Source organism: Onychostruthus taczanowskii, unplaced genomic scaffold (genome assembly GCF_017590055.1).
Source record: "Onychostruthus taczanowskii isolate IOZ18803 unplaced genomic scaffold, ASM1759005v1 scaffold63, whole genome shotgun sequence".
Taxonomy (NCBI): Eukaryota; Metazoa; Chordata; class Aves; order Passeriformes; family Passeridae; genus Onychostruthus; species Onychostruthus taczanowskii.
This window is the reverse complement of record NW_024504012.1, coordinates 551,892-576,167: the sequence shown is the minus strand read 5'-3', so window position 1 is coordinate 576,167 and position 24,276 is coordinate 551,892. Positions and strand designations below refer to the sequence as shown.

The 24,276-nt window shown below is 38.1% G+C and overlaps 1 protein-coding gene across 2 annotated transcripts in view; it reads right to left on the bottom strand.

The window, feature by feature from the left end:
- The window catches only part of RABGAP1L (RAB GTPase activating protein 1 like), a 219,036-nt gene that overhangs the window by 157,705 nt on the left and 37,055 nt on the right, over positions 1 to 24,276 (bottom strand). For both annotated transcript variants that reach the window (XM_041420094.1, XM_041420095.1), the window contains exons 12-13: positions 13,109 to 13,202; positions 8,417 to 8,567 (exon numbers count right to left, since the gene is read on the bottom strand). In XM_041420094.1, coding sequence (XP_041276028.1) covers positions 8,417 to 8,567; positions 13,109 to 13,202 — 245 coding nt within the window. The remainder of the gene's footprint in view (positions 1 to 8,416; positions 8,568 to 13,108; positions 13,203 to 24,276) is intronic.

Sequence of the window (24,276 nt, the reverse complement as noted above, 5' to 3'; positions counted from 1 at the left end):
TGTCATTTGGGGTTTTACCGTGAAGAAGGCATATGTAAAGGTTCAGAATTCACTCCTATATCAAATTCCAGTCTGGATTTCAGTGATGTGTTCATCACTTCTGTACACTTCAATATTCTACACAGGCAGCTCAAGCCCTGCTGGGTTTGTTACTATTCCAATTGTTCTGAACTGCTGTCCACAGCTATGGTAAAACAAGCTTTATTGAAGTGTTGACCACCAGTACTGGTGTTAACAAAGGCATTTTAAGAGACTTTAAACACCAAATGTTTGGATTCTTAGTGTTCCTCTCTAAGCATTTAGAGCACTCTTTAATTTTTATAGCATCAAATATTAACATACTGAAATCAGCAACTAAGAGTCAGGAAAAGGTGGTTTGCTCTCTCCAATAAAGGTATTTAAGATTTCTAAAGCTCCAGCTCTGGAGTGCTGCAGCCTCCTGAATGGCAGTTATGCAATCTTTATTTGAAAACAGAGGCTGGTTAGGAAGAAGTGGATTGGAGAGGAAAGAGGAATACCAAGAGCAAGCTGATTGCCTCAAACACAATTATCCCTCAGCAACCCCAGCTCTGGCAGTGGACACAGACATTACCTTTTCCTTCAGGTAAGCAGCACCCTGTGCTAACAGGGAAGATCATACCCACAGAATTCCATAAAGACAACACATCCTGCAGGGAACTTCTAAAACAATCCAGTTTTACTCAGGGATGTAGAAAACCATGGTTTAAAATGGCTCTACTACAGCTGCTCTTTCAGCATTAGCATCATTACTGCTACAGGAAAACAACACTGACTAACAAACCAACGTTCAAATTCAACTGGGATATCTATTTATGCTTTATCCAGGAAGGAATAGCAGGGATTTTCAAGCCAGCACTGAGGTGCCAAGTCCTAGCAGCTCTTACCACACTGTGAGGGAACAGCGAGGCAATGACACATCCCAATTCCATCCTACTTAAAAACCACTTGTAATCTGCATCAATATTCATATATCCTGAGCTTATGACACTATCTGGTGCAATATCAGTTCCTCCAGTAACCATCATTTAAACCTATCCAGGCCATAATACTGATACTCCCTTGGTTTTATCACTATTTGAAATGATGGGCAACTCTGCTCCCCTGGTTTGCAGATAATGGATCATAAATTCACACAGACAAAACAGAACAGGCTCCAAGAGAGCACATGCAAATCGCATTTCTACTCCACCCTTCAGAATAAATGTGTCAGTTGATGTGGCTTTTAGGGCAGAGAGGTCATACATCACCTCAAGAGCCAGGGATTGTATTGTGAGTGCTATTTTAGTGTTCTTATATGTGGTTATGTATGGAAAAGAAACTGCAGAAAAATTCTTAATGCAGCAGAATATTTTATCATTTTATGCAGGCCCTGAAAATAAAATACTACAGCTGATATTTTCCACCTCAAGTATCATGCATAAACATTAAAATTTAGATTACATAAAAATAAAAATTACTAATTGGTGCTCCTCCTTTATTTCCTGAAGGGACTTGTCATTAAACTGATTAATTCCTTTGAAGATGAAGACTAGCACAAGATTTTCCCTTTTGTGCACAAAAAATTGAAATACTTTCTCCAGATGAGTGCTAAATGAATCAAAACTCGGCAAATTAAATTCACCTTAGGGACATTTTATTCCTGAGTTTGTAAGAGAAATATTAACATTTGCTGTGGAACTAGGTACCTTGGTACATTTATCATAAACTAAACCTTTTATCTGAAGTCTGAATTTAAATGAAGCTATTTAAGGAATTAAAATTGTATCAACGTCTACTCTTCAGAGACAATAATTTTTCACTGATATCTAGTAAGTATTTTCAGTTCACATATACTTTATTGTCCCACATTGTTGCAGCACCACTAAAATAATTTGAAGTAGGTGACTGTAACTGTCAGCACCAACAGATCAGCTTACACCAAAAATGAAGCTTCCTATCACTCCAACCAGCATGAGCTGATTTGTTTCTACAAACCACATGACATTATAAAAATATCAAGACTCTACTTGCCATAAAATTAATTACCTCAGTTTAAGAGAAGAGTTGAGTAACAGTCATCCTATCCTTATCCTTTGAGACAAGGTGGGGAAAAGTAAAACCTAAGAAACTGCCTATACATGCAGAATTTCAAACAAACAGGTAACTCAGAAAAAGTGTTCAGTTCCTCCAGAATTGTTTTGCCTAATGCCCAAGTGCCTCGTTCAAAAAGCAAAGTAACAGATATTAGCTTTTTCTCTCTTCAGTCGACTGAAAAAAATCACATTTTTATTACAATGATCATTGATCCTCATGTAATAGGACCTTTTACAATTGCTTACCATTCTGCTATGACATCCTTTATACCTATTTCCTTTAAAAGTCACGGGAGACAACTCCTCATTAGAATGGAGACAAAATGAAAATGCAAAAAAAAAACCCAACTATTCCTTGCTATGGAGGCTTAAACTTCCTCATTTTCAATCAGGACAAACAGATGCAGCATTCTGAACACAAATATTTCCTACAAAAATACTCTAATGTTTCAGTCCATTAACCAGACTGCTGTGGCAGCTGGTGAACAGTCATCTTTTTAATTAGACACCCTTACTGATTAATTAGTCTCAGAACACTGAGCAGTGGAACCCTGCACGATGCCACTGGGACAAAAAAATATTCCTCTTCCCCTCCTTAGTGCTAACTTCACATCCTTTGGTATTGCTGCAAGTAACAAGCTTGATTCATTTTGTACTCCCACTAAAATAGCCTTCCACTGTAAGAAATTCTCTCAATTCCCAGCTAAACTGTTTCACACAAATTGTATTTGCTTCACACAAATAAAATAAATTAAAAAACTAAATGAACAAAACCACACAAACCTGGCATCAAGGCACCAGTTTCAAAGTCAACTGCATTTAATCTTCGGATAGAAACAGTGACTCACTTGTGATCTCCTCACAAGTTTTCCTTTCCCTAACTTTCCAAGCAAACTGGCAATAAAAATCAAAAAGACAAGTAAATATTAAGTGTGAAACAAAGAAGTAAATACCTGTTCTTGTTTGAACAGTTTGGATAAATTCAAAATTTTAAAAATAAATACATTTCTGCATTAGGTTTACATGAAAGTTGATCTTCAGTCCTTGGAGCTCAGTCTGAAGACAGATGCACCAAGAAACAGATAATTAGAGTTAATTCAATACATGGAAGAATGTGTTTAAGCACACGTTGAAACTTCAACAACAGGATTTGCTATTTTCATCTATCCTATTTCTAACTTTTAATTTTGGACAAGACACAATTCCAGAAACTTGCAACCTTAACTTTTGTTGGGTTTTTTTTCTTTTTGCTTTAAAAAAAGAGGATTTATCTTGCAGGAATCGGAAATAATAACGCTGGTCCAAACGGAACAGCTAAACCACATATATTCCCTCTAAATTGATTCACTTCATCCAGCCCCAAATGCAATCCATTTGCTCCACCTTCTGCAGCAATGGAAAATACTTTCCTCAAATTGCTTACCATTGCATGAGAATTGCACTGCTGGAGCAGTGACACCCCTGATTAGCGCCATTTCAAAATTATTAAATTACTGAGATCTGTTATTTTCATGATATGGCAATATTTAACCCCCAAATCAATGCCTCTCAGAGCTTGGAAGGATTCTTAGGATTTTCACTCATATGTGGAATGACTTGAAGTGTTATTGGTCCAGACACAAAACACCAAAAAATACAGTCAGTAGAAAAAGCTGGGTTTTGGCCAAGTCTTCTCAAGCCTGACCCTTTAGTTAGTTATTATCTCTAACTGTCCTGGGCACATGCTCATATTGCCAAAGGAAATTATAACAATAAACAAATAATCCTATTTTTGGTTCTCTTACAAGTCATTTGGAAGGACAGTCATTCAATCTTTCTTTAAGAACTTCAAATCAATGTCACTATCCAGTTCAAAACCAGGCATTCTCATTCCTACAAAAACTTTCCTTGTTTTGTGTATACTACCAACATCTGCTTTATCTGAGGCTTATTTTTCTGCTCTTACTTAAAAATTAGTAATAATACATTTAAAACAAGTTTTGCTTCCTTAAACCACAGCAGTAGCTGCATTTAAAATAAGTTTATGTATGCTGTTAGATGAACACAAAGTTCATTTCTTAACGGGATTCCTATTGCTACTGGAAGTCTTTTATGAATAAATCATACAGTTTAGAACCAGAAATGCTACCTTAAAACAGTCCACCCAAAAGTTTTGAAACTACAGGACGTGAGTGACAGCCTCCTGTTTCTGTTCTCATTTTACTTACACTACCACACTCAGCCCTGACAGGAAACAAGTCTCACCCTACAAATTCAGCAGTGAGAATTCATACAAGAATGAAACCATCTCAAACAGAGAAGCAAAACCCTGATAATAAGCAGTGTAAGAGACAATAAATCAAACATCTGTCCCTATGCAGATGTAACAACTATTTTAGGCTAAGTTGCTGCATCACTGCCATCATGTGACAGCAAATTTCTACTCGTGTACACAGTGACAGTGCCTGACACCTGCTCTGACAAGGACACACTGGGGCAAGGACCATCCTTGATTCTTGCAGCAGACAATTACCACTCACTCCAGTCATAAACAGGCTACACTGTGGCTTGGCAGCCACCAGTTTATCAGAGCTCTGAATACACCTCATCATGGAAAAATTCATTCCAGTCTCTCGAGAGGAACCAGTGAAGATGAAATAATGCCAGGCAGGCAGGAGAAAACACTCTGTCAATGAACTGACCTCAGCTCATGCACATTTTTCTACTTATATTCTTTTAACAAACAGATCAGACATGCTTTTTCAAAAGCTCTTTAAGTACCAATATTACCCCTTTATTATCATAAGCAGATTTTTCTCACTCTGATTTTATTTTCTTTAAAACAATTACATAAATAAAAATACACATTTATCCCTACTGATGTATACTTGACTTCCCCCTTCCTGTCAGGTGCCACGTGCAGCACTGTGAAGAGCCCGTGGCAAGGGAAGTAAGGCAGATTTTGATTGTCATACAGAACACATTTACATATATGTCAGAAACTAAACAGCTGCCAAATCACAACTCCCACTCTCTAAAATTGTATGCAAGGCCTATTATTGTGCTCCAGTCAAAATTCCTGAGCAGCTCATGGTAATCATCAAGCTGGAACTCAGCAGGAGACCTAAGAGAGTGCAAGGCAGTGCTTGTCAGTACTTGTGAGAGCACAAGGATTTCTTTCTCTCTTCCCTCCTGGAACTCCAGATTCACCGAGAGATGGGAAATGAATGCTCTCATCTAGGGAAAAGGGAACACAGCTCACCAGATCATTCTTGACAGACTGGTGATCTCCGGTGCACAGGACTGGAGTGCAAAGGACATGGAGGCCTTTTGGAGGAAATAAGTGCAGCATTGACTTTTCCAAATGAGACATTTTATTTTGCTTTCAGAGCTGAATTGAGACTCTAAAACAAGCCCCAAATTACCCTCTCCTACAGAACACACTGAAGAAAGCACTCCTGCAGCTGAGAAACACTGCAGCAGGTTCCAGAGCTTTGCATACACATGGATAAACACAGTATAAATGCACAGCCAGATTTCTTAGGTGATGGGACTGATAGCTGGCCAATCTAACACAGCACTGCTGCACAAGACTGGAACAGAACAACTAATGTGTCTATGGCATGGTCTCTAAACTAAATTTAAATGCTGAGAGTCTGCTGTCACTCAGAGTATCACAAGGCACACATTTCTGGCCCGCCAACAACACAACTCTCACTAGTGAGCACAGTTTCACCACAAGTTAAACAGTAACGCTGAAGTAAAATCAGAGTTTTTACCAGATTTTGCTCTGCCCCCAGAAGAAGCAACCATAAATCAGGTTTTCAGTACTAGTAATTCCAGGTATCGAGTTCATCTTTCAAGCTGTGACAGATTCATGGCAGAGATTTTTCTACTGGTCTCCAGTGCCCTTTTTCTCACAGAGGTGCTGCAACTGCCGATTTAATCCAGGGGTGCAGGTCAGGCTGGAGGAGCAGGGAAGGGCTGGCGTGCTGGGAGAGCAGGCTCAGAGGAAGGATCTGTTACCATGGGACAGAACCTCAGGGACTGCTCCAGGGACTGGGCAGCAGTGGGGAGCTGTTTGAGGGAGAGAGAGGCTCTGGGGGCTGGTGGGGTGTCAGTAGGCAATGGTACAAGTTCACAGATGTTTGCACCACCTCCTACTTCTGCTGTTGAGCCCACTTCACTCCCAGGACTGCAAGTGCAGAGCATCACCAGCTCTCCCCACTCCCCTAGGATCGGCTCAGGAACACATGTTCAAGGAATATACTGCTGAAGTAATCAAGGCACCCACAAACACATCCAGCTGCCAGGAGAGAAACATCAAGCAGAATGACCAAAACACAAGGAGACAATGAATTTGTCCAAACATAGACATAAACTGAAAGCACCAAGATGAAAATGACGGGTTTGATGGGAAGATTAAATAATTGTGGAAAAAATAAAGTTCGTGTTGTTGGTATATTAGGACGGTAGCATACAAATAATGCAGAGAAAAGAAATCAGTTTTGCTTTCTCATACAGGAGAAGGAAATGAACAGTCATTAATACCCAAATAACTCTGGAGCTTAACATTATTAAGTTACTATTAGGTTATTATTGACACAAATAAGGTAACACTACCAAGATTTTAGTAGTGTATGCTACTAAAATATATATTCTACTAATCTTTCTCTGCTTAATTCACATTACTGAAACACCAAAATGAAACTGAAAAGTTCTGTTCATAAACATAAATATCAGACAATAATTCATTAAAATAAAAAAAATCAGCTGACATTTTTTTCTGGAGCATCCCATATTAACTCTTCCCAAAGATGGGCCCTAGCTTTGGTAGGGCACAGGCTCTCTCCTGTTCATTTCTTTCATGAGTCTTTTGCTGCCAAATGATGTGATTGCCAGCAGTTTAGACAGACAGACTACAGAAGAAGTTTTGTCATTTCAGAAGGAAAATTATTCACTTTAGAAAAAAACTTCAGGAAAAAACTCTGTTTGCATAAATGCTTCCGTTCAGCAGAGGATTTAAATTTTTCATCAGTAACACTGTAATATTTTGTATTAAATACTGTATGAAATATCATCATCCAAAATACACATCACTGCAATATCTCCATAGTGAAAAGGCCAAGTGTTACAAGGTATTTTTAAGGCACAAGGCCTCAGCATCAAATAAACCTTGCATTTTATAAGTTTTCCACTCCCTCCTCCGCCCTGAAACAAACATCTTTCCCACTTTTGGAAAGCAGGAACAAATAATGGAGGTGGCTTTGATGCACTATACAGCTGACAGATGTCCTGTGAATGGTTTCTAAGGAAAATATAACACAGCTACAACATCAAAATGAAAAATTTACACTATCAAAACATTCTTCCTTCTTGGTAAAGAAAAAAGCCACCAGGACAGCTCTTGCTCTGGGGATGCTTCTAAACTTCACAAACATAAATATGTCAAATTAAGAGGACAAGTAGCAAAATAATATGAAAACATTAGGAAAGGAAGCCCTGAGTAACAACATCTACCCCAGAATTTCTGCGTGGACAGATAATTCATAACCCAGGTAAAAAATCCAGCGCTTGCTCTGAGCAGCACAGGAAATGATCTCCATCCATTTCTGCCATTAAAAGCATATTTGAGACTGCTGCACTTGTCAGAGCTGTAACAGCCCTGCATTGGCAGAGGCTCAGGACCCCAAACACTGAGATCACCTCTGACACTGCACAGAGCTCCTTCCTTGTGCCATCACAGACCAAACAGCTCCACAGACCTCTTAGAATGCTCACTGACTGCACTGATGGACACAGAATGGGAATTGCTTCCCAAAAGGATTCTCCTCTCAGCTCACCCATACGGCAAGGAGACTGGTTTCCTGCTAGGTCCAAATGTTTTTAACACTCTTTTTAAAAATAAACAACAGAAGGAAGAAATAAATTTTGTGCCATTTTGTTTAGGTTTGAGTTTTTTTTAAGAACTGAAACCCCTAAAATTAAGACACAGATAAAACAAACTTTTGAAAAAACAAAGTGATGGATGTTTATTAAACAACCCACAAACACCTGAACAAGGTGATGTTCTTATCATCATCACAGCAAGAGAACAGAAAGCTAAATGAAAAGCATTACTGCAGATATAGGTCAGCAATTTCTATTGCTAATGCCATGCAGCAGGTATCCATGGCAGGAGGTGAAGTCACAAAATCACAATTTCAGTTGCTTAAAACAAGTCAAACTGTTTCATTCTTCTGCTGCCCTGCCACTGACTAAAACTGGTGCCCAGCAGAATTCATCTCAACCAAAGAAAAGATGAGTGAACAAAAGAAGGAAAGAACAAATAATAAATCCCTTACCATTGTGATGAGTAATCTGTATTTATCCAGCATTGCCTGGTTGTCATGGCATCCTGCCAGCAGCTGCCAGATCTCTGCCCTCAGTGCTTCTGGAACACCACTCTTCACCAGAGTGGACAACCCATTTGGTCTCACAACAAGGTTATTGTGCCTGAAACAAAGATAATAATTCTGTTATACTTCAACTGTTATACTTCAACTACAGGAGTCAAAATAAAGATAAAAAACATTAAAAGTCTTTAAAGTTATTCACTAAAGCAGAGTCAGCAATTGGCAACACAAACTTTTCTTCCACTGGTTACGGTAGTTAGTATTTGGAAAGCAAAAGAGATGGAAAGCAAAAACTCTGCAAGGATTTACAGTAAGAACCAGTGGCAAAATGTAGTGATATCCCAACTCCCTAGGTGTGGAGACATTAAGGAAAATTAACAGTAAGCAGTTGCAGAAATTACACTAAGCTGGCTAATGAAGAACAATTTGAATTGAAGGAGAAAAATTTGCCATCTGTGTAGACAATTCAACTTAAATATTTGTTCAACATATATATTTTAGCTCAGGTTCAGAAAAATAAATTAAAAATAATGTAAGCTGTACAGAAAAACAAATTTTGGAAAACAAAAGACAATTTAAGAGTAATATTATGAAGACTGAATTTCTAGTTCCATGCTTCATGCCAAGAGTATGTTCCAAGTGCCACAAAACAGGAACACTTGCACATGTTTGCACAAGCCTACTCTTTCAAATTAAATCTGCCTATTGGTCTGAGCTGGTGATTTACTATCTGGTTGTACACACACACAAAACAAGAAATGCAGGAATACAAAAATCACTGCACAATATTACAGAGCTTTCACTCACAGATGTTGAAAAGCTCTTTTGGAGAGAACAGTATTTGCTGATCTAGATATAAACCCTCTTAGACCCATGACAATTTTCAGAGCAATGCAGCAAAAGACTGCCCAAACTGATTTTGGGCTCTCTCTGCTGTAGGAAGTGCTGTGCTCTCCAAGTGCTTCGACCACTGTTGTGTTTCCCAGCTCTCCTGGCAGCAGAGGAGTGAGAGTGGCTGTTTAGCCAAACGCCAGCAAGCTGTGATTAATTAAATAACCTGCAATTTGAACCTGGATTTGCACTGAATGTTTAGAGTACTCAATCTATGAAACAGGTCATTAGGACATGAACCTAATGTTACCACAGGTTATCACTGCTGTGTAAATTTAAAAGATACTCTAACCAATTTAGTTTTTCTATGGTTTGGGGATGATATCCCCATTTTTCCAAATGACCTGAGAACTGAAAAGAGTGTGATTATATAACACCCTTATTCCTTTAAAAAACAAGAATTATTTTTATTTTTAAATGTGCAGTGCAGTACAAGTAATTTCATCCTTATCTTTATCCCTCAGATACCCAAATAAAAACTAGTTCTTTTTATCTTTTTCAGTCCATTTTGCAGTCAGTCACATTACCTTAACAGTCTTGTGATGGGAAAGAGCTAGAAAGAACACCAATATTCACAGAAACATTAAAAGCACTAAACACTTAAAGGACTTGCAGAGGTTCAGAGGTGGCCACAGAGATGTTCCAAGGGCTGGAACCTCTCTGCTAAGGACACAGGTTGGGATAGCTGGGGGTGTTCAGCCTGGAGAAGAAAAGGGCTTCAGGGAGACCTCATCATGGCCTTTCAGAACCTTAAAGGAGCTTATGAAAAGGAGGGAGAGAACCTTTACAGGGGCAGATAGGAGAAGGGGGAATGGTTTTAAACTGACAGAGAGGCCAAGTTACATGGGTATTGGGGAGAAATTCTTCTCTGTGAGAGTGGGCAGGCCCTGGCACAGGGTGCCCAGAGAAGCTGTGGCTGCCCCTGGATCTCTGGAAGTGTCAGGGCTTGGACAGGGCCAGGTTGGACAAGGCTTGGAGCAACCTGGGATAGTGGAAGATGTCCCTGCCCATAGCATGGGATTGGAATGAGATGAGCTTGGAGGTCCTTTCCAACCCAAACTATTCAGTGATTCTATGACCAGATACTCTAAGAAGTTACAGAATTATGACATGCATGTTGAGGAACAGATATATAGCAATACATCAAAGTTGAAGCTCCAGTTGTGGATTAGTTTGATTATTACATGGATCTGGTCATATGTGAGAAACAAAGAAGGGCTCCCCTGAGGACTGGACAAGCTGATCAAATGAGCAGCTAAAAAGGGACATTGCCATAGAAACTTAATAGGGAAATTTTCAGCAACATAAAGGAAACAATACAAGGCAACTACTAATACGCATGCTGTAACATCCTCCTGAACATGATCCGTACTGAGAATTAAACAACCAGACTTCTTCACTGGCCCTGTCCTAGATCTGTATTTTATGGCAGAGGTAATATTTTAGCAATGAGTCCACGCTGGACAGCATTGCCAACTTCCACAGCTAACTTTCCAAGTACTGGATGGCTCTTTGGGAAAGAGCTTGTGCATCCATAATCCTTGCTCAGAACAAAAGAAGTGAGCATAAAAGCTTTTCTTACTCTAACCTTACCTTTCATCATGTGGGGGACTCACCATTCATGGATACTGATGCCTTTAATTTGTTACAAAATGTTGCAATTCTCCTGCACAAACTCATAAATACAATTTTAAAATAACAGAGAGCAAGGACACAGAGCAGCAATGCACAGACTGTGCTCCGACTTGACAAACATATTTCTGATCAAATACTGGTATTGATCATTGTTACTGCTTTTTTTTTTTAAGTTCAGCAGTCAGCTAAAGCAGCTTAGCTGGCAAGAACAACTTTAATGCTGAGGATGCAGTAAAGAGTAAAACAAACATACAGCACAAGAACAACTTTAATGCTGAGGATGCAGTAAAGAGTAAAACAAACAGACACAACATCACTTCTCAATTGTTTGTTCTGTCTTTTTGGTAAATTATCTTATTCTCATTTCTGTTTATATCCTTAAGAGTCCTGGAGCAGTGTTTCTGCTGAGTCCAACAGGTTACAGTGACATTTTTATGAAATGACAAAAAGCAATTGAAACATAAGAAATTTTTCACTTAAGAGACAAATCAGCACACCAGGTCTTCAAGTGGAAATGTTAATTTTTGTTTATTTACATTTTTTACAAGTGCACAGATTTTCTACTAACATATGGTGCAGTTTCCAACAACACTACAAGATTTTGATTTATTTTTAGTTTTCAAGGTCTTACCAAGTCTCACCTGTTACTCTAAGTTTTGTTCTTAGAATGCAACATAACACTATTCAAGAACTCAAGTAGTTTACAGATGTGAATTTCTCTCCACAGGTAACATTGCTTGACACACTCCTGAAGAAATGTTTGCTAGTCTTCAAACAGGCTGGGATCTCCTATTTCTCACCACATTTTAAACTAAATTTAAGCTGCTTCAACTACTAAACAACTCTCTTGATTTACGTGTAAGTTATGTTAGGATTCCAAAATAGTTTATTCAAAAACTCTTAAATGTTTTGTCTTGTTGATTGGTGTACTTGAGTAAACAGAAGAAATAGTTGGATACACACAACTTAAGACCAATAGCTGTGGGTGTCTTTTTACTTCAGCATGTTCATCCATAGAATCCAGGTATTTATCAAAAACACAGGTTTAAAACAGAAGAATCAACTGACTAATTAAAAAAAAATAAAGTTAAATTGAAAAGTAGCATCTTCCAATCTTGCATTAAGGTCAGAAACTTGGGTGACAGAAGAGGTAAAAACAACAGAAGGAGAGGGTTCCAGGAGGAAGGTTCAGTTAAGCTCAGTAAAATCTCCTGATGCCTCATGCAGAAACCTTTGCGTGAGATCTCCATACAGATGAGGTCAGAAGTAAGAGACTGTTTCTCCAACGCTACAGAGTAGCCAAGTAAAGGGAGGAATTACCCAAATAAATCCTTAAAATGCTGTCCATCTCTCTTTTTGGAGTTAGGAAAAGGAAACAGCCAATTCCAGATTAAGGGCCTCTGATTATTTTTGTCTCCGGCAGCAGGAGCTATTGCTTACACAGGGAAAAGCAAGTAAGTGGTTCTGGCACTTGCTCAGGTCTCTCTGAGGCAGCAAACAGACTTTTCCCTCTCTTGGCACACTATGCACCGCTACTGAAGCACTTAATTAAACAACAGAAATAACACTGTTGAGAACGTAGTCTGGGCTTACAAATACTCTTCATTTTACTCACCAACAGAACGTGTTTCAGTGAGAATTCACAGTGTTTCTAGATTCCTTTCAAGTGCTTACATATAGCACATTCACAAAAATAGGAAAAAAAAGTGCTTCTAAACAAATTAAATGTACACCAGCTGGCATGCATGGCTTAGATGGGACACATGGAGTTGCTGTGTCTGTCCTATCCCTGCATTGAGTTTCCTGAGGATTTAACAGAATGACCACAAAGTTCTGCCTGTGAAGACTCACACCTGCTGTGTGAGCACATACAAATACCCTCTCAAACACCAAAAAAACCCAGACTTTTGCACATGTTACAGGAAAGATTTGTCAAAAAACTCCAAATTATCTAGACCACTCCCCTTTAAATTAAGTTTAAAGACTACACTTCAATGTGTCTTGCATTTCAGTTTTTAAACAGCGTAAGCTGAAGAATTTCAAACCTCCTCGGGAGCATATAGTATCATAAACCAAATAAAAGGTTAATATCTAAAATAAGAAATTAAGCATTACCATCTCCCCAGTAACTCTCCCCAGGAATACAAAATCTTCTCAGGACAATCCTTTGACACATCACCAGTGCCACTGGAGAGTTCATTATCACTCTCTGTAAAAATAAAGAAAAAACAAAACAAAAGCATGCACAGGTTTACCCAAAAGCACAGACACTACAGATGTATACATGCAAGTCTCAGACAATTTTTTTTTCTCATATATCAGTTTTAAAAGCATAAAAAGATACAAAATTTGAATGGAATCATAAAGCAGGTTTAGCAGATTTCACCGAACAAGTGTATTAATGAAGTTACCATAAAGTTTAAAAGATCAGGGCTAGGGAATAATTCTCAGCAGTGTTACCAGAGAAAGGACTGGAACCTACAAAAGCATTATGTGAGAAAAGCTTCAAGGCTGTCAGCTCTCCATTAAATGAAATTTGACAGTGTTACCTAAAAGTCACATCCACTCCGGACTTCATAAAGAGAAGTCTCTGTTAAAGCATAGTAGATAATGCTACTTTGTTACATCACATCCCTTTTGGCTGTCCTGTGGTACCCCAAGCTCAGGAAACCTTCTCTGAGTCACTAAATCTTTCTTTTTTTTTTTTTTACTGAAGTGAGCTCATGGATGAGCAGAAAAAAACCAGGACTGTGACATGAAAGGCCGTAGTATATGGAACAGAGAGGATTGCTTCAAATGAAAGCTCATAGCTATTAAGAATGAAACACTTAGGGAAGGATATATGCCACTATATGACTAACACCCAAACCCAGAAGGGATGATGTGGACCTGTAATAATATGCTCAGGAAACCATCCAATCCAAGTGGTCACTGGGATTCCAAGTGTCTCACAGGTCTGTGCAGCTGCCCACAGTAAGATGGACAGTCTAACTCCATATGGCAAGTCCTTATGCATATATGGTCTTCCAGGTATTTGGATTTTTTTCAGTTTTATGTGAATAAAATACTGATAAGAATTAAACAAGTGCAACTTCAACAACACCAGATGCTGAGAGGCTCCAGCTTTCAGAGTCTTTAGTAGGGAAACACAAAAAGGGACACACCAACAGCCCTCTTATCATCATCACAGAATCCCAGAACAGTTTGCTTTGGAGAGGCACTTAAAGCTCATCCAGTTCCAATCCCCTGCCATGGGCAGGGACACCTTCCACCAGCCCAGGATGCTCCAAACCCTGTCCAGTTCAGCCTAGAACATTTCCAGGGATGGGGCAGCCACAGCTTCTCTGGGAACCAGTCACCTTCCGAGGCTGCTGAAGCCATGGGCGGTTTGATGCTAGAGGGCTCCAAGGCTGCTCTTTCCTATGATCTGATCTGCCTCCAGAGGTTAAAATGCAACAAAAAAAGAAGAACCAAAGCTACATCTGCCCCCCAAATCCCTTCAATACTCTTTTCCACACAGCTCTGTCACATCTTGCTGCTGATCTAATACCCTGAATTCCCTCAGGTGCATTAAACACTTCAACTCCAGCTTTATGCCGACAACACTGTTCAGGTAGAAGAGGATCTTCAGCACTTGTGCAATTACCCTGTTAACTCTTCATCCTTATCATTCTCACTTCAATTACAGATTTCTAATTTAAATTCTTAGCAGTTGTCAAATACAAGTCATTAATAAAATATCATCACTGCTTGTATCTGACAGTGAGCTCTGAGGACAAAGACAGCATATACTGTATTTCAAGGACAATTAACAGTAAAAATGCTGCCCTGAGAGAAGCATATCAGAAATCTGTGTTTCAAAATGAACATTACATTGGTGAAAGATTTCGGCTTAGAACCTGTTTGCACAGCTTTATAGCCCCCAAATACCAGCCCAACCTCCATTCAAATACTTCCCCATTACACTTAAAAATAATTCAAACAAAATAACTACCCACCTGCACCACAAATCTACAAAAAACATGACTTTAAGGTTTCCCAATGTTTTGCACGCATTCACTAGACCTGAAGATGGAAATAATATCTAAAATCCCCAAGTTTATAATTTTAACTAAAATTTTCTGTAACAGTGACAGGGTTATTCCTGGTTATAACAGTGATTGGGTTATTCCCAATAACCAAAGGAATAAATTGTGTCCTGAGGAAAAAAATGTATTTGAAGACTCAGCTACCCCCTTAAAATTGGCAAAAATAGTGTAAAGGCCAATTTCCTCACTTACCACACAGACATGGCAATAACTAACAAAAAAAAAAAAAAAAAAAAAAAAAAAAAGGAACTAAATGCATCACATTTATTTAATTCTCTCCTCTCTTGAATTGCATAACTGTGTCACAGGGACCAACAACAAATGCAGTCCCATCCACTTCCCATGGAAATAAGAAAAAAATTGAGGAAACCTCTAAAATGAGCCCATTTGCCATTCAGACACACAAGGCACACGTTAATGATACTGATATGAATTAAGAAACTCAAGAAATCCAGCTCACACCAGGAATTTATCACAAACCACAATTTCAGAAAGGTTTTATGCAATCAAAGTAAAGGAGGAAAATTTGGCACCAAATGCTGAAAGGAAGAGATTAGACTTTCTTTGGAGAGACTGAAGAACTCCAGCACATTTCTGCAAGAGTTAACGTTGAAAATAAACACAAACAAACCCAGCAGCCTGGAATGAAATCTGATAAAGATGACTAAAATCCCCCAGCAGACCAAAATGTTTCAAAATGCAGCCACACTGAATCCTTAGAGCAACAAAGCACAGTAGCTCTTATAGGATCCAAACCTGAGCCTGCCAAGAATACTGACATCAGCTTCAAGAAACAAACCCCTGGATTTCTCACTGAGCTGGTATTCCCAGCAAAATCCTTCAAAGTTCTAAAGGAGACCAGTGTTACACAGCACATACACTCCAGTGCTTCAGCTAGAGAAGTCTTTCATCTGAAAGGCATGGCAGTGCTTGAAATGTATTATTCAGTTATATGTCAGAAAATCTCAGGCCTTAATTAGAAATGCCATATGCTCGCTTTCAAAAGATGCTAATATCAAACTTCAAAATAGAACAGGGCAAAGGGAAGAGAATAAACAGTCTTAAAAACCTCTACTTTGCTTCTATTCTAAAGAGTATTTACATATTCTAACCTCTTAAAGCATTAAGGTATAAGCTAAGAAATAAAAGATGCCATGGGAAGGATATTTAGATGTTTTTCTCTGTGTATTTCTATACTATTTTTTCCACATTCCATAGCATCTATAAGGCAGCAGTATTTGCCAAAGCATAATTTAATCCACCCTTATTCTGCTGGGAAAGCCACAGATCCTTTTTTCCAAACATTGTGCATTTCTCCTGTATTTACCCTGACCTCTCAGAGCCATCAAGTGGGCAATAAAACTTTGTCAGAGCAGGTGGACAATGGAAGACATCTCAAGGGAGCAAACCTGGGGGTTGTGAATGTGTGCACACACAAACAGGCTTTAGGACCAACCCCAGGGAACAGTAAGTCTCAAAGGTTTTCTGTTGTGTTTTGAATTGGATCATGATTCACAAAACTCACAAAAAGGTCATGCCTCACGAATCAATTCCCTGAATTTAGAGCCTTTTTAAACCAAGCCTGAAGGGTCACACTCCCACAGCAAGCACTGCTCTGTATGGTATCAGCACGGTATAATACTCTGGGCTGGAAGAGACCTCTGGAGATCAGCTAGTCTGATCCACTCCAAGCTCTGGTTAGATCAGGGCACTCCAGGACCTGAGTGAGAGCTCTGCTAGGTTTGGCTGGGAGCACCAAAAGGGTGCACAGGAATTTGGGAGGGGACACAGCTGGAACAGATGACCCCAACTGACCCAAGGGATGCTCCAGACCATAGAGCACCATGCTCAGAATGTAGAGCAGGAAGGGAATGTTGATGTGATGCCATTTATCTTCCCAAGCCACTGTTACACATGATGGAACCCTCACAGAAAAGAGGACTGGCAATCTATGGATATACATAATTTTATCAGTTCATTGCAAGGATTTTATTGCTCTTTTGACTCGGCTCAAGCCTGATTTTTTCTAACCTGCAATTTATTCCAATTACTTTTTTTCCCTCCTAAACAATCTTAGCACATCTCACAACAAACAAACACCTGAGCCTTTATTGTTTCTTCTCTAGGACACTCTACTTATTTCCTAACAGGACAAATTCTCCACACCTCTGGTCGTTCCCCATTTTCTCCTCCAATCTGTATTTTTTCTTGATGAGAGACGTTCAGACAAAATACTGAGGCATCCAGTGTTCCAACCAGAAGAATTACACACAGAGTAACTAGCTTAAGCAAATACCCCACAGGAAAAAAAACATACATAGAGGAACACAAAATCTTGGCCTCCTTCCCATCTCTAATTTAGATAGTCCAGGGTATCAAACAGAGGTCATTCTCAGAGGGTAATCCCAGTACCTAGAGCAGTTCTAACAGGTTAGGCAAAGACTGTAAAAAATACAATGGGAAACCAACTCAGAGCAAAGTCAGCACAGAGGTTCCTCTCATCATGGATGGATTAACAGATTCAACTTGGCTTATTGGCTTTCCCATTTTTGGTTTGAGGAAATAAATTCTGGTGAAGGGACTCATACCAACAAAAATGGAGATACTTAATGTGCTTGAATTTCATTTTTCATCTTCACAGTTTTACAATAAAAGGGTTTTTTTGTTTGCTTAGTTTAGGACACTTGTTTTTTTGTTTTTTTTTTTCCAGTGGGCCTTTTTTTGCATCACACTTCAAAATTTGGCTTTAAACAATACTCCCCTCATCCATATTTTACACCAATTATACAGCTATAGAGCAGCTTTTCTGAGTGGTTCAAGTTCTTCTTCAGGAATCTCTACTAGTTCATCTGAAATATGGCAATACATCAGAAGACAAACTCCTTTTTCAGTTAACAAAAATAGAAACAAGTTGGAAAACTGTAGAGTTGTTTCAGAGACACTGAGCACAGAAGTGAAGCACCTGCTAAAATGCATAGAAAAGCGTGAATAAAGCAGATTAAAAAAATGAACAGGTGAGACTTGAGCATTGATGTGAAGGAGAAAAAAGGATATTTAATGTGTTTAAATTGAGAAGCTGTTACATGTGAAATAAAAAGAGTAGGTGGAACTGAAAAATAAAATAGCTGGAGCAGTCTGAAGGAGAAGGAAATCAGGTCTTTAAGATAGGTGGGAATAGAATTGGAATAATTCAAATATGAACAGTTTGATTTTTATGTAAGAGAAGAACAAAACTGAAGGAGGAGCTGAAGTTGGCAGCATATTATCAGGGCACAAGACACAGCATTACTGACATGGAACCTTTCCATACATACAAGATAAAAGAGGATCGTGAGAAAGGCCACAAAAAAGAGCAAATTTCCATTTACACGGTAACAGGGAATTATAGAGCATGAACTATAGTTCTGCCTAGGAGGATGAGAGTGAAACAAAGTTTAAATCATGAAAATCATTCTCATATTAAATTTAAGGCAGATTTTCAGAAATGCCCAAATTTTACTGCATTATAAAATATTCTGATGAACACAGAAGGATTTCCAAATGCCTTCTAAATAACTGATTTATGAAATGACAATCCTCAGTGTATTCTTTTATTTAGAAGGAAGAAGAATAATCAAGACCAAAAAAATACAGATTAATGAATCTGAACAACGACAATTTGCATTGAATTCTGCTCACAAGAACTTTCTGCTTATGTTAGTTACATAACTTGAAAAATTATTTTGGCAGCTACTGAAATACATGTAAAGAGAACAAAAACAAAAAATGAAGGTAACAGAAATTTTCACTAAAAGCAAACCAGTAATAGAAAAAACCCAGTATTTTGTTTCTCATTCCTTTTTATGAATTATACGAAACAAATTTTTCACTTGGAATCATTCCAGCAAAACCCAATGCTGACAAATCACAAAATTTTGCTTACCTTGCAAAAGGCTGCAAATTTAATTGCTTCTTTATGTAACACAAAATCTGAATCCCAAACCCTGTATCTGATAAACACAGAGAGGGTGGCACAGCATGCAGCTGGACGATCTCTGCCTTTCCCTCACTGCACACCTTAATGCACTGTTTTCACACGTAAAGGACTGTGCCAAAATCTCCCAAAGGGCCAACACTTGTACTCGAGAGCAGTCCTGTCCTGTTGGTTCTGGTACATGTAAAGAGAACAAAAACAAAAAATGAAGGTAACAGAAATTTTCACTAAAAGCAAACCAGTAACAGAAAAAACCCAGTATTTTGTTTCTCATTCCTTTTTATGAATTATACGAAACAAATTTTTCACTTGGAATCATTCCAGCAAAACCCAATGCTGACAAATCACAAAATTTTGCTTACCTTGCAAAAGGCTGCAAATTTAATTGCTTCTTTATGTAACACAAAATCTGAATCCCAAACCCTGTATCTGATAAACACAGAGAGGGTGGCACAGCATGCAGCTGGACGATCTCTGCCTTTCCCTCACTGCACACCTTAATGCACTGTTTTCACACGTAAAGGACTGTGCAAAAATCTCCCGAAGGGCCAACACTTGTACTTGAGAGCAGTCCTGTCCTGTTGGTTGTGTGCAATGGACAGCTAAAATGACCTTTCTCTTTCTCTTTTTAATACAACAAATTCTGCATTTTAAACCCTATCTTATATCCTCATATATATCTCATATGCCCTACCTTCAAAATACTTTGTTCTATGTCATATACTTTCAACACAGACCCTGCATCACTGTCATACGAAATGAGAATTATTTTTAAATGTCCTAAAAATAAACCTTAACTGGGCATCCAAGAGATGTTCCTCCCCTTGTGTATTGCACATAAAATTGAGGCACCATAACATCTCTAAATTTGATGTACAAATGCTTGTAGCTGAATAAAAGAAAGTGCAGAAGAATTATTGCTTCAATTCAGTAGTTTTGCTCCCACACAGATGACAAAGCCAACTAAATACTGCACAGTGGAGGTAGTCTTGTAAACACAAACATGTTCCACACATACTGTGTTGTCTGATCCCCGACATCTCAGAGAACAGGCAAGGAAATAAAATTGGAGGTGTTGTCACAACTCTAGGGCAATGCATTAGTAATTTATGAATTTGTAGATTAGAATCTACTCCCATCTTTGATATAATCAATGACAAAAAAGAAGTATCAGTGTTAGAAACACTCAGAAGTTATGTACTGCCTGGCATTTAAGGCAGTACACCAGGAACTTAGACTAGACAGCACTTACATTCACAAAATACCAGAAGGCTAATGACCAATACTAAAAAGAGAAGAACCTCACACTGAGATGGGGCACTGTTGGTTGAAACCAGTCTTTTTAATAATCTTTATACAAAAGTGGTTAGTTTTTAAATTATACGAAATGTGCAATTATCTAAGCAGTGGCAGCTTGAGGCCACCCAAAACTGACTGAAAAACCTGAGAAGATCCTTCAGCAACAGGAAGTTTGAATTCCTAATAAGCCAGCAGGATTGCAAATCCTTTTTCAAACTGATTACAGATAGACAAGGAAAGACAACCACTAATAAATAAAGCATTCAAATTATTCAAAATAATCTGCAATTGCTTCCAGACAAGATGAAAATACCAATTTATGCTCATTTTGTGTCTATTTTGTACCACAATCTGAAGAGATTTTATGAAAATTGTAAAAACCTAAAAAGCCTGAAATCCAAGAAACAGAATTCACTATGATCCCACAGAACTGAAACCTACCTTTATTTGAAAATATCTCTTTCTATCATTCTGCAAAAATAAAACAAAGGCATCAACAGATTTTCCTGGAGCATTCATGAACCACCAGGCCAGAATTAGGGAATTATTTTTTGCCTTGAACCTCACAAAGGAAGTGTGAGGAACAGATTTTACCAAAGAAAACATCCCTACCCACAGTGTTCCCCCACACACTGTGCATGAGTGTTGAGTGGACACTGCGGAAGAAGAGAGGGATAAAAGAGATCAGGTAAGTCACACTCCTTGGGTGTGTTCCACTTCCTGGAGCAGAAAAAAAAAACCTTAAAAATCTCCAATTTTCCTTTTGATTTATAACCTTGCAATTACATTTAATACCTCTGCAACCAACAGAAGTGCTTCAAGTTCAAAATATTTCAAATACTTACCTTGTAACACAAAGGCCATACTTGCATGAACAAATCTAAATACAACTTTGTCAACTGCCACCCTACTGAAAGTAGCAAGTCTTCTGCAATCTGTATTTTTATGTTTATTAAGGAAAGTAGCACATGATCACATTCCTCCTGGCAGCACAATAACAGCTGCAGAAGTCAACTGAGTGCATTTATTTAATGATGTTTAATAACACAAATGAACTTGTAAGGTGTGAAAATAATCCATTTTGGATTATTTTACAGACAGTAGAGTCCATAAAATGACATCACGCTTGTCAGGAATATTTTCTTTTCATTTGGATGCTATTCTTAGTAGTGTCTCTATTTTCAAACTCTTCCCTTGTGGAACTGCAGAAAGGGTTCTTGTCTGGAGATAGCTACTGGCCAAATGGCCTCATGAATTGAGGATTTGTGACATATTAGTTCATTTTCATGGAGATAGCAAAAAGACTCCAAGACAGATTTAATTGATCTTCTTTAGGAACCACCAACTTTACTCTGTGTTGGATTAATATAACAAACAGTTCCTGTGAAGTACACAAAGCTATTTTTAATTTGGATTAAAATGCAGAGTTGACTATTTCAACACTAGTCATGTAATTTTTCTCACACAATCACCCTCGTTTGTTCACATCATAACCCCTGTTTTATCACTAAATACTCAGTAGTTCTATTCACTCCTAAAACATCACCTCCTCTACTCCTTTGCCTTCCTGAGTACTGAAAAGAGCTTCTACCCTCCCACAAGACCTGACACACGTTTTGACTTCCTCTGGCTGATCATCTCTGATCGTTTAGCATTGCCCACCTCTCCCCTCCTGTACACACCTTTTTGTGTGACCAGCACAACACCCCCAGAGTTTTCTGAAACTTTCAGGGTCCCTTGTTCTTTCACGTCTATTTTCAATGTCAAATCCTACCATCTCCACACTGAACTTCCACATCCCTCAAGTTCATTTTTCTATTGTCTCTCTCTTTTTGTTAGTGTTCAGATGGCTAACGGGAGCAGGAAGATACAAGTTTTGCTTCCTTCAGTTTTTTATTTTTTTCTCTTGGCAAACAAACCACAAATGGAAACAGTTCTGTGTTCCTGGAAGTCATTTGAGAGTGTTCCAGAAGCACCCCACAGCTCATGTTTAGAAGCTTCTTTTTGGTAGACAAGTCATATTTTACCTGAATTACCTTTTACCTGTTTCAGGATAGCTGTTAAACATTCTGCACTTACTCTGCAGCCAACTCACAGATGGGAACAAGAGCTCCTAACCAGACACCTGGGACCACAGAAAGCTTCAGCAAAAGTATCTTCAACTCAGTAACAATCAGCTTAAAGAATATTTTCTGGTTTTGAAGACAACTGCTCCTGCTTACAGTCATCCTTAACCTTCCAAATTTATCCTGACTCCAGAAGAAACTCAAGTGGAGTTATCTAGTGTTCTTCTGAAATGTTACATATCATTAAAAAATGTAATAATTCAAATATTAGAGCCAAAGGAAGGTCACCATTCTACACACAGTCTGAGCAAGCACTGCTGCTAAAAGCAGCCAACTTATTCATCCCTTTCTCCCTTTGCTATTTAATCCTGGGACTACATCTTCCTTTAAATGCTTCTGCTGGAAAGCTATTTCCCCCAATCCTTAAGCTCAAAAGTGCAGCCAGCCACTTCATCCTCTGCAGAACAATACTACAATAAAATGCTCTCTGAGCTTTGCTTTTTCCAATACTGCAGTATCCACACCATCAGTTCTGGGCATGCTCTCACCTTCCTTAATGCTCCAGAAAGGAGAAAAAGGAGTTCAACCAAACGTGCTCTGCACCTGCTTACAAGGTTCTACTTAAGGTAAACAGTGAACTTTTCTGCATATTAATAAAAGCTGATACTTAAATCCACTTTATCTGAAACCTTTCCAGAAATGGTAAGAATTTCCTCATTATACATTTGAATATTTAAAAAAATATATTTAGAGTTTAATAGAAAGCTTTTTATTAAGGAGTGCACTTTACATTTTAGGTTTTGACACGAGATTACTAAAATTATTTTTAAATTTTCACCTCCAAAGCAAGGGACCATAAGTGACTAGATTACCAGAAATATCTATTACAATATTAGTAATTAAAAAACAAAAGTGAGGTTGACCTGAATTATCTCTAAGTAACAACTGCACAATCTTAGCAAAAGTCTTAATCTTTTTATATAGCTGGTCACATGAAAAATCAATCTAAAATGAGAAAAAATATTAAAAGGCAAGAATGCTATTTAGAGAGTGTATGATCTCCATTTTCTACAAGCAACTGTTAAAAGATAGTAGGCCTAACTTTAGTATAGTGATTATTTAAAATCATTATTGGCAGGTACCATGTTTGGCCTTTCATTAAAACAAAAAGAAAAGAATATTGGAAAATGCCTTATTTTTTATGACCATCTTTATTCATATACTCATGGCACAAGACATCCCAATGAGCTGTGTGCATGCAGAGTACAAAGGAACCAGATACAGTGCATTCTTATACAAGAAAAATGCAATGTATACTATAAATGAAAAATGCTTTTGAAATCAATTAAAGAATATTCTGTGGGCATATAAGGAAAAAGCAAAAAAAAAATTAAAAAATGGAGAAAAGTAAAAAGAACCTCTATAGCTATAGGTAGATATCACACTTAATATTAAAAAAGAAAAAGCCTTCTTCCAAGGCCAAGACAAGACACTGTAAACTCAAGGGGTTTTTTTCCATCATCATAATTAGTACCCTGAAAAGAAAAAGAAAAAAAAAAGGAATGAAGAGATTTATTTATAAAAACTGCAAATGACTCATTGAACCTGCATATCCTCCAGGATAAAGAACTTCTCGGTACAGAACTCTAAATGTGGTTTCCATGAGAACAGAGGCACATCATATTTTTAATGTCTTCTCTGAGGAAGTAAACTACATTTAAAATATGGAAACTAGCATTATGGAGCTAAACCAAAGTTAAACTTGGTTTCATACTCCAGTGGAATACTTGCTCTCTGTAATAAGATAAATCCATTCTGTAATAGTACCAAGAGGACAATATCCATGTTATTCCTAAT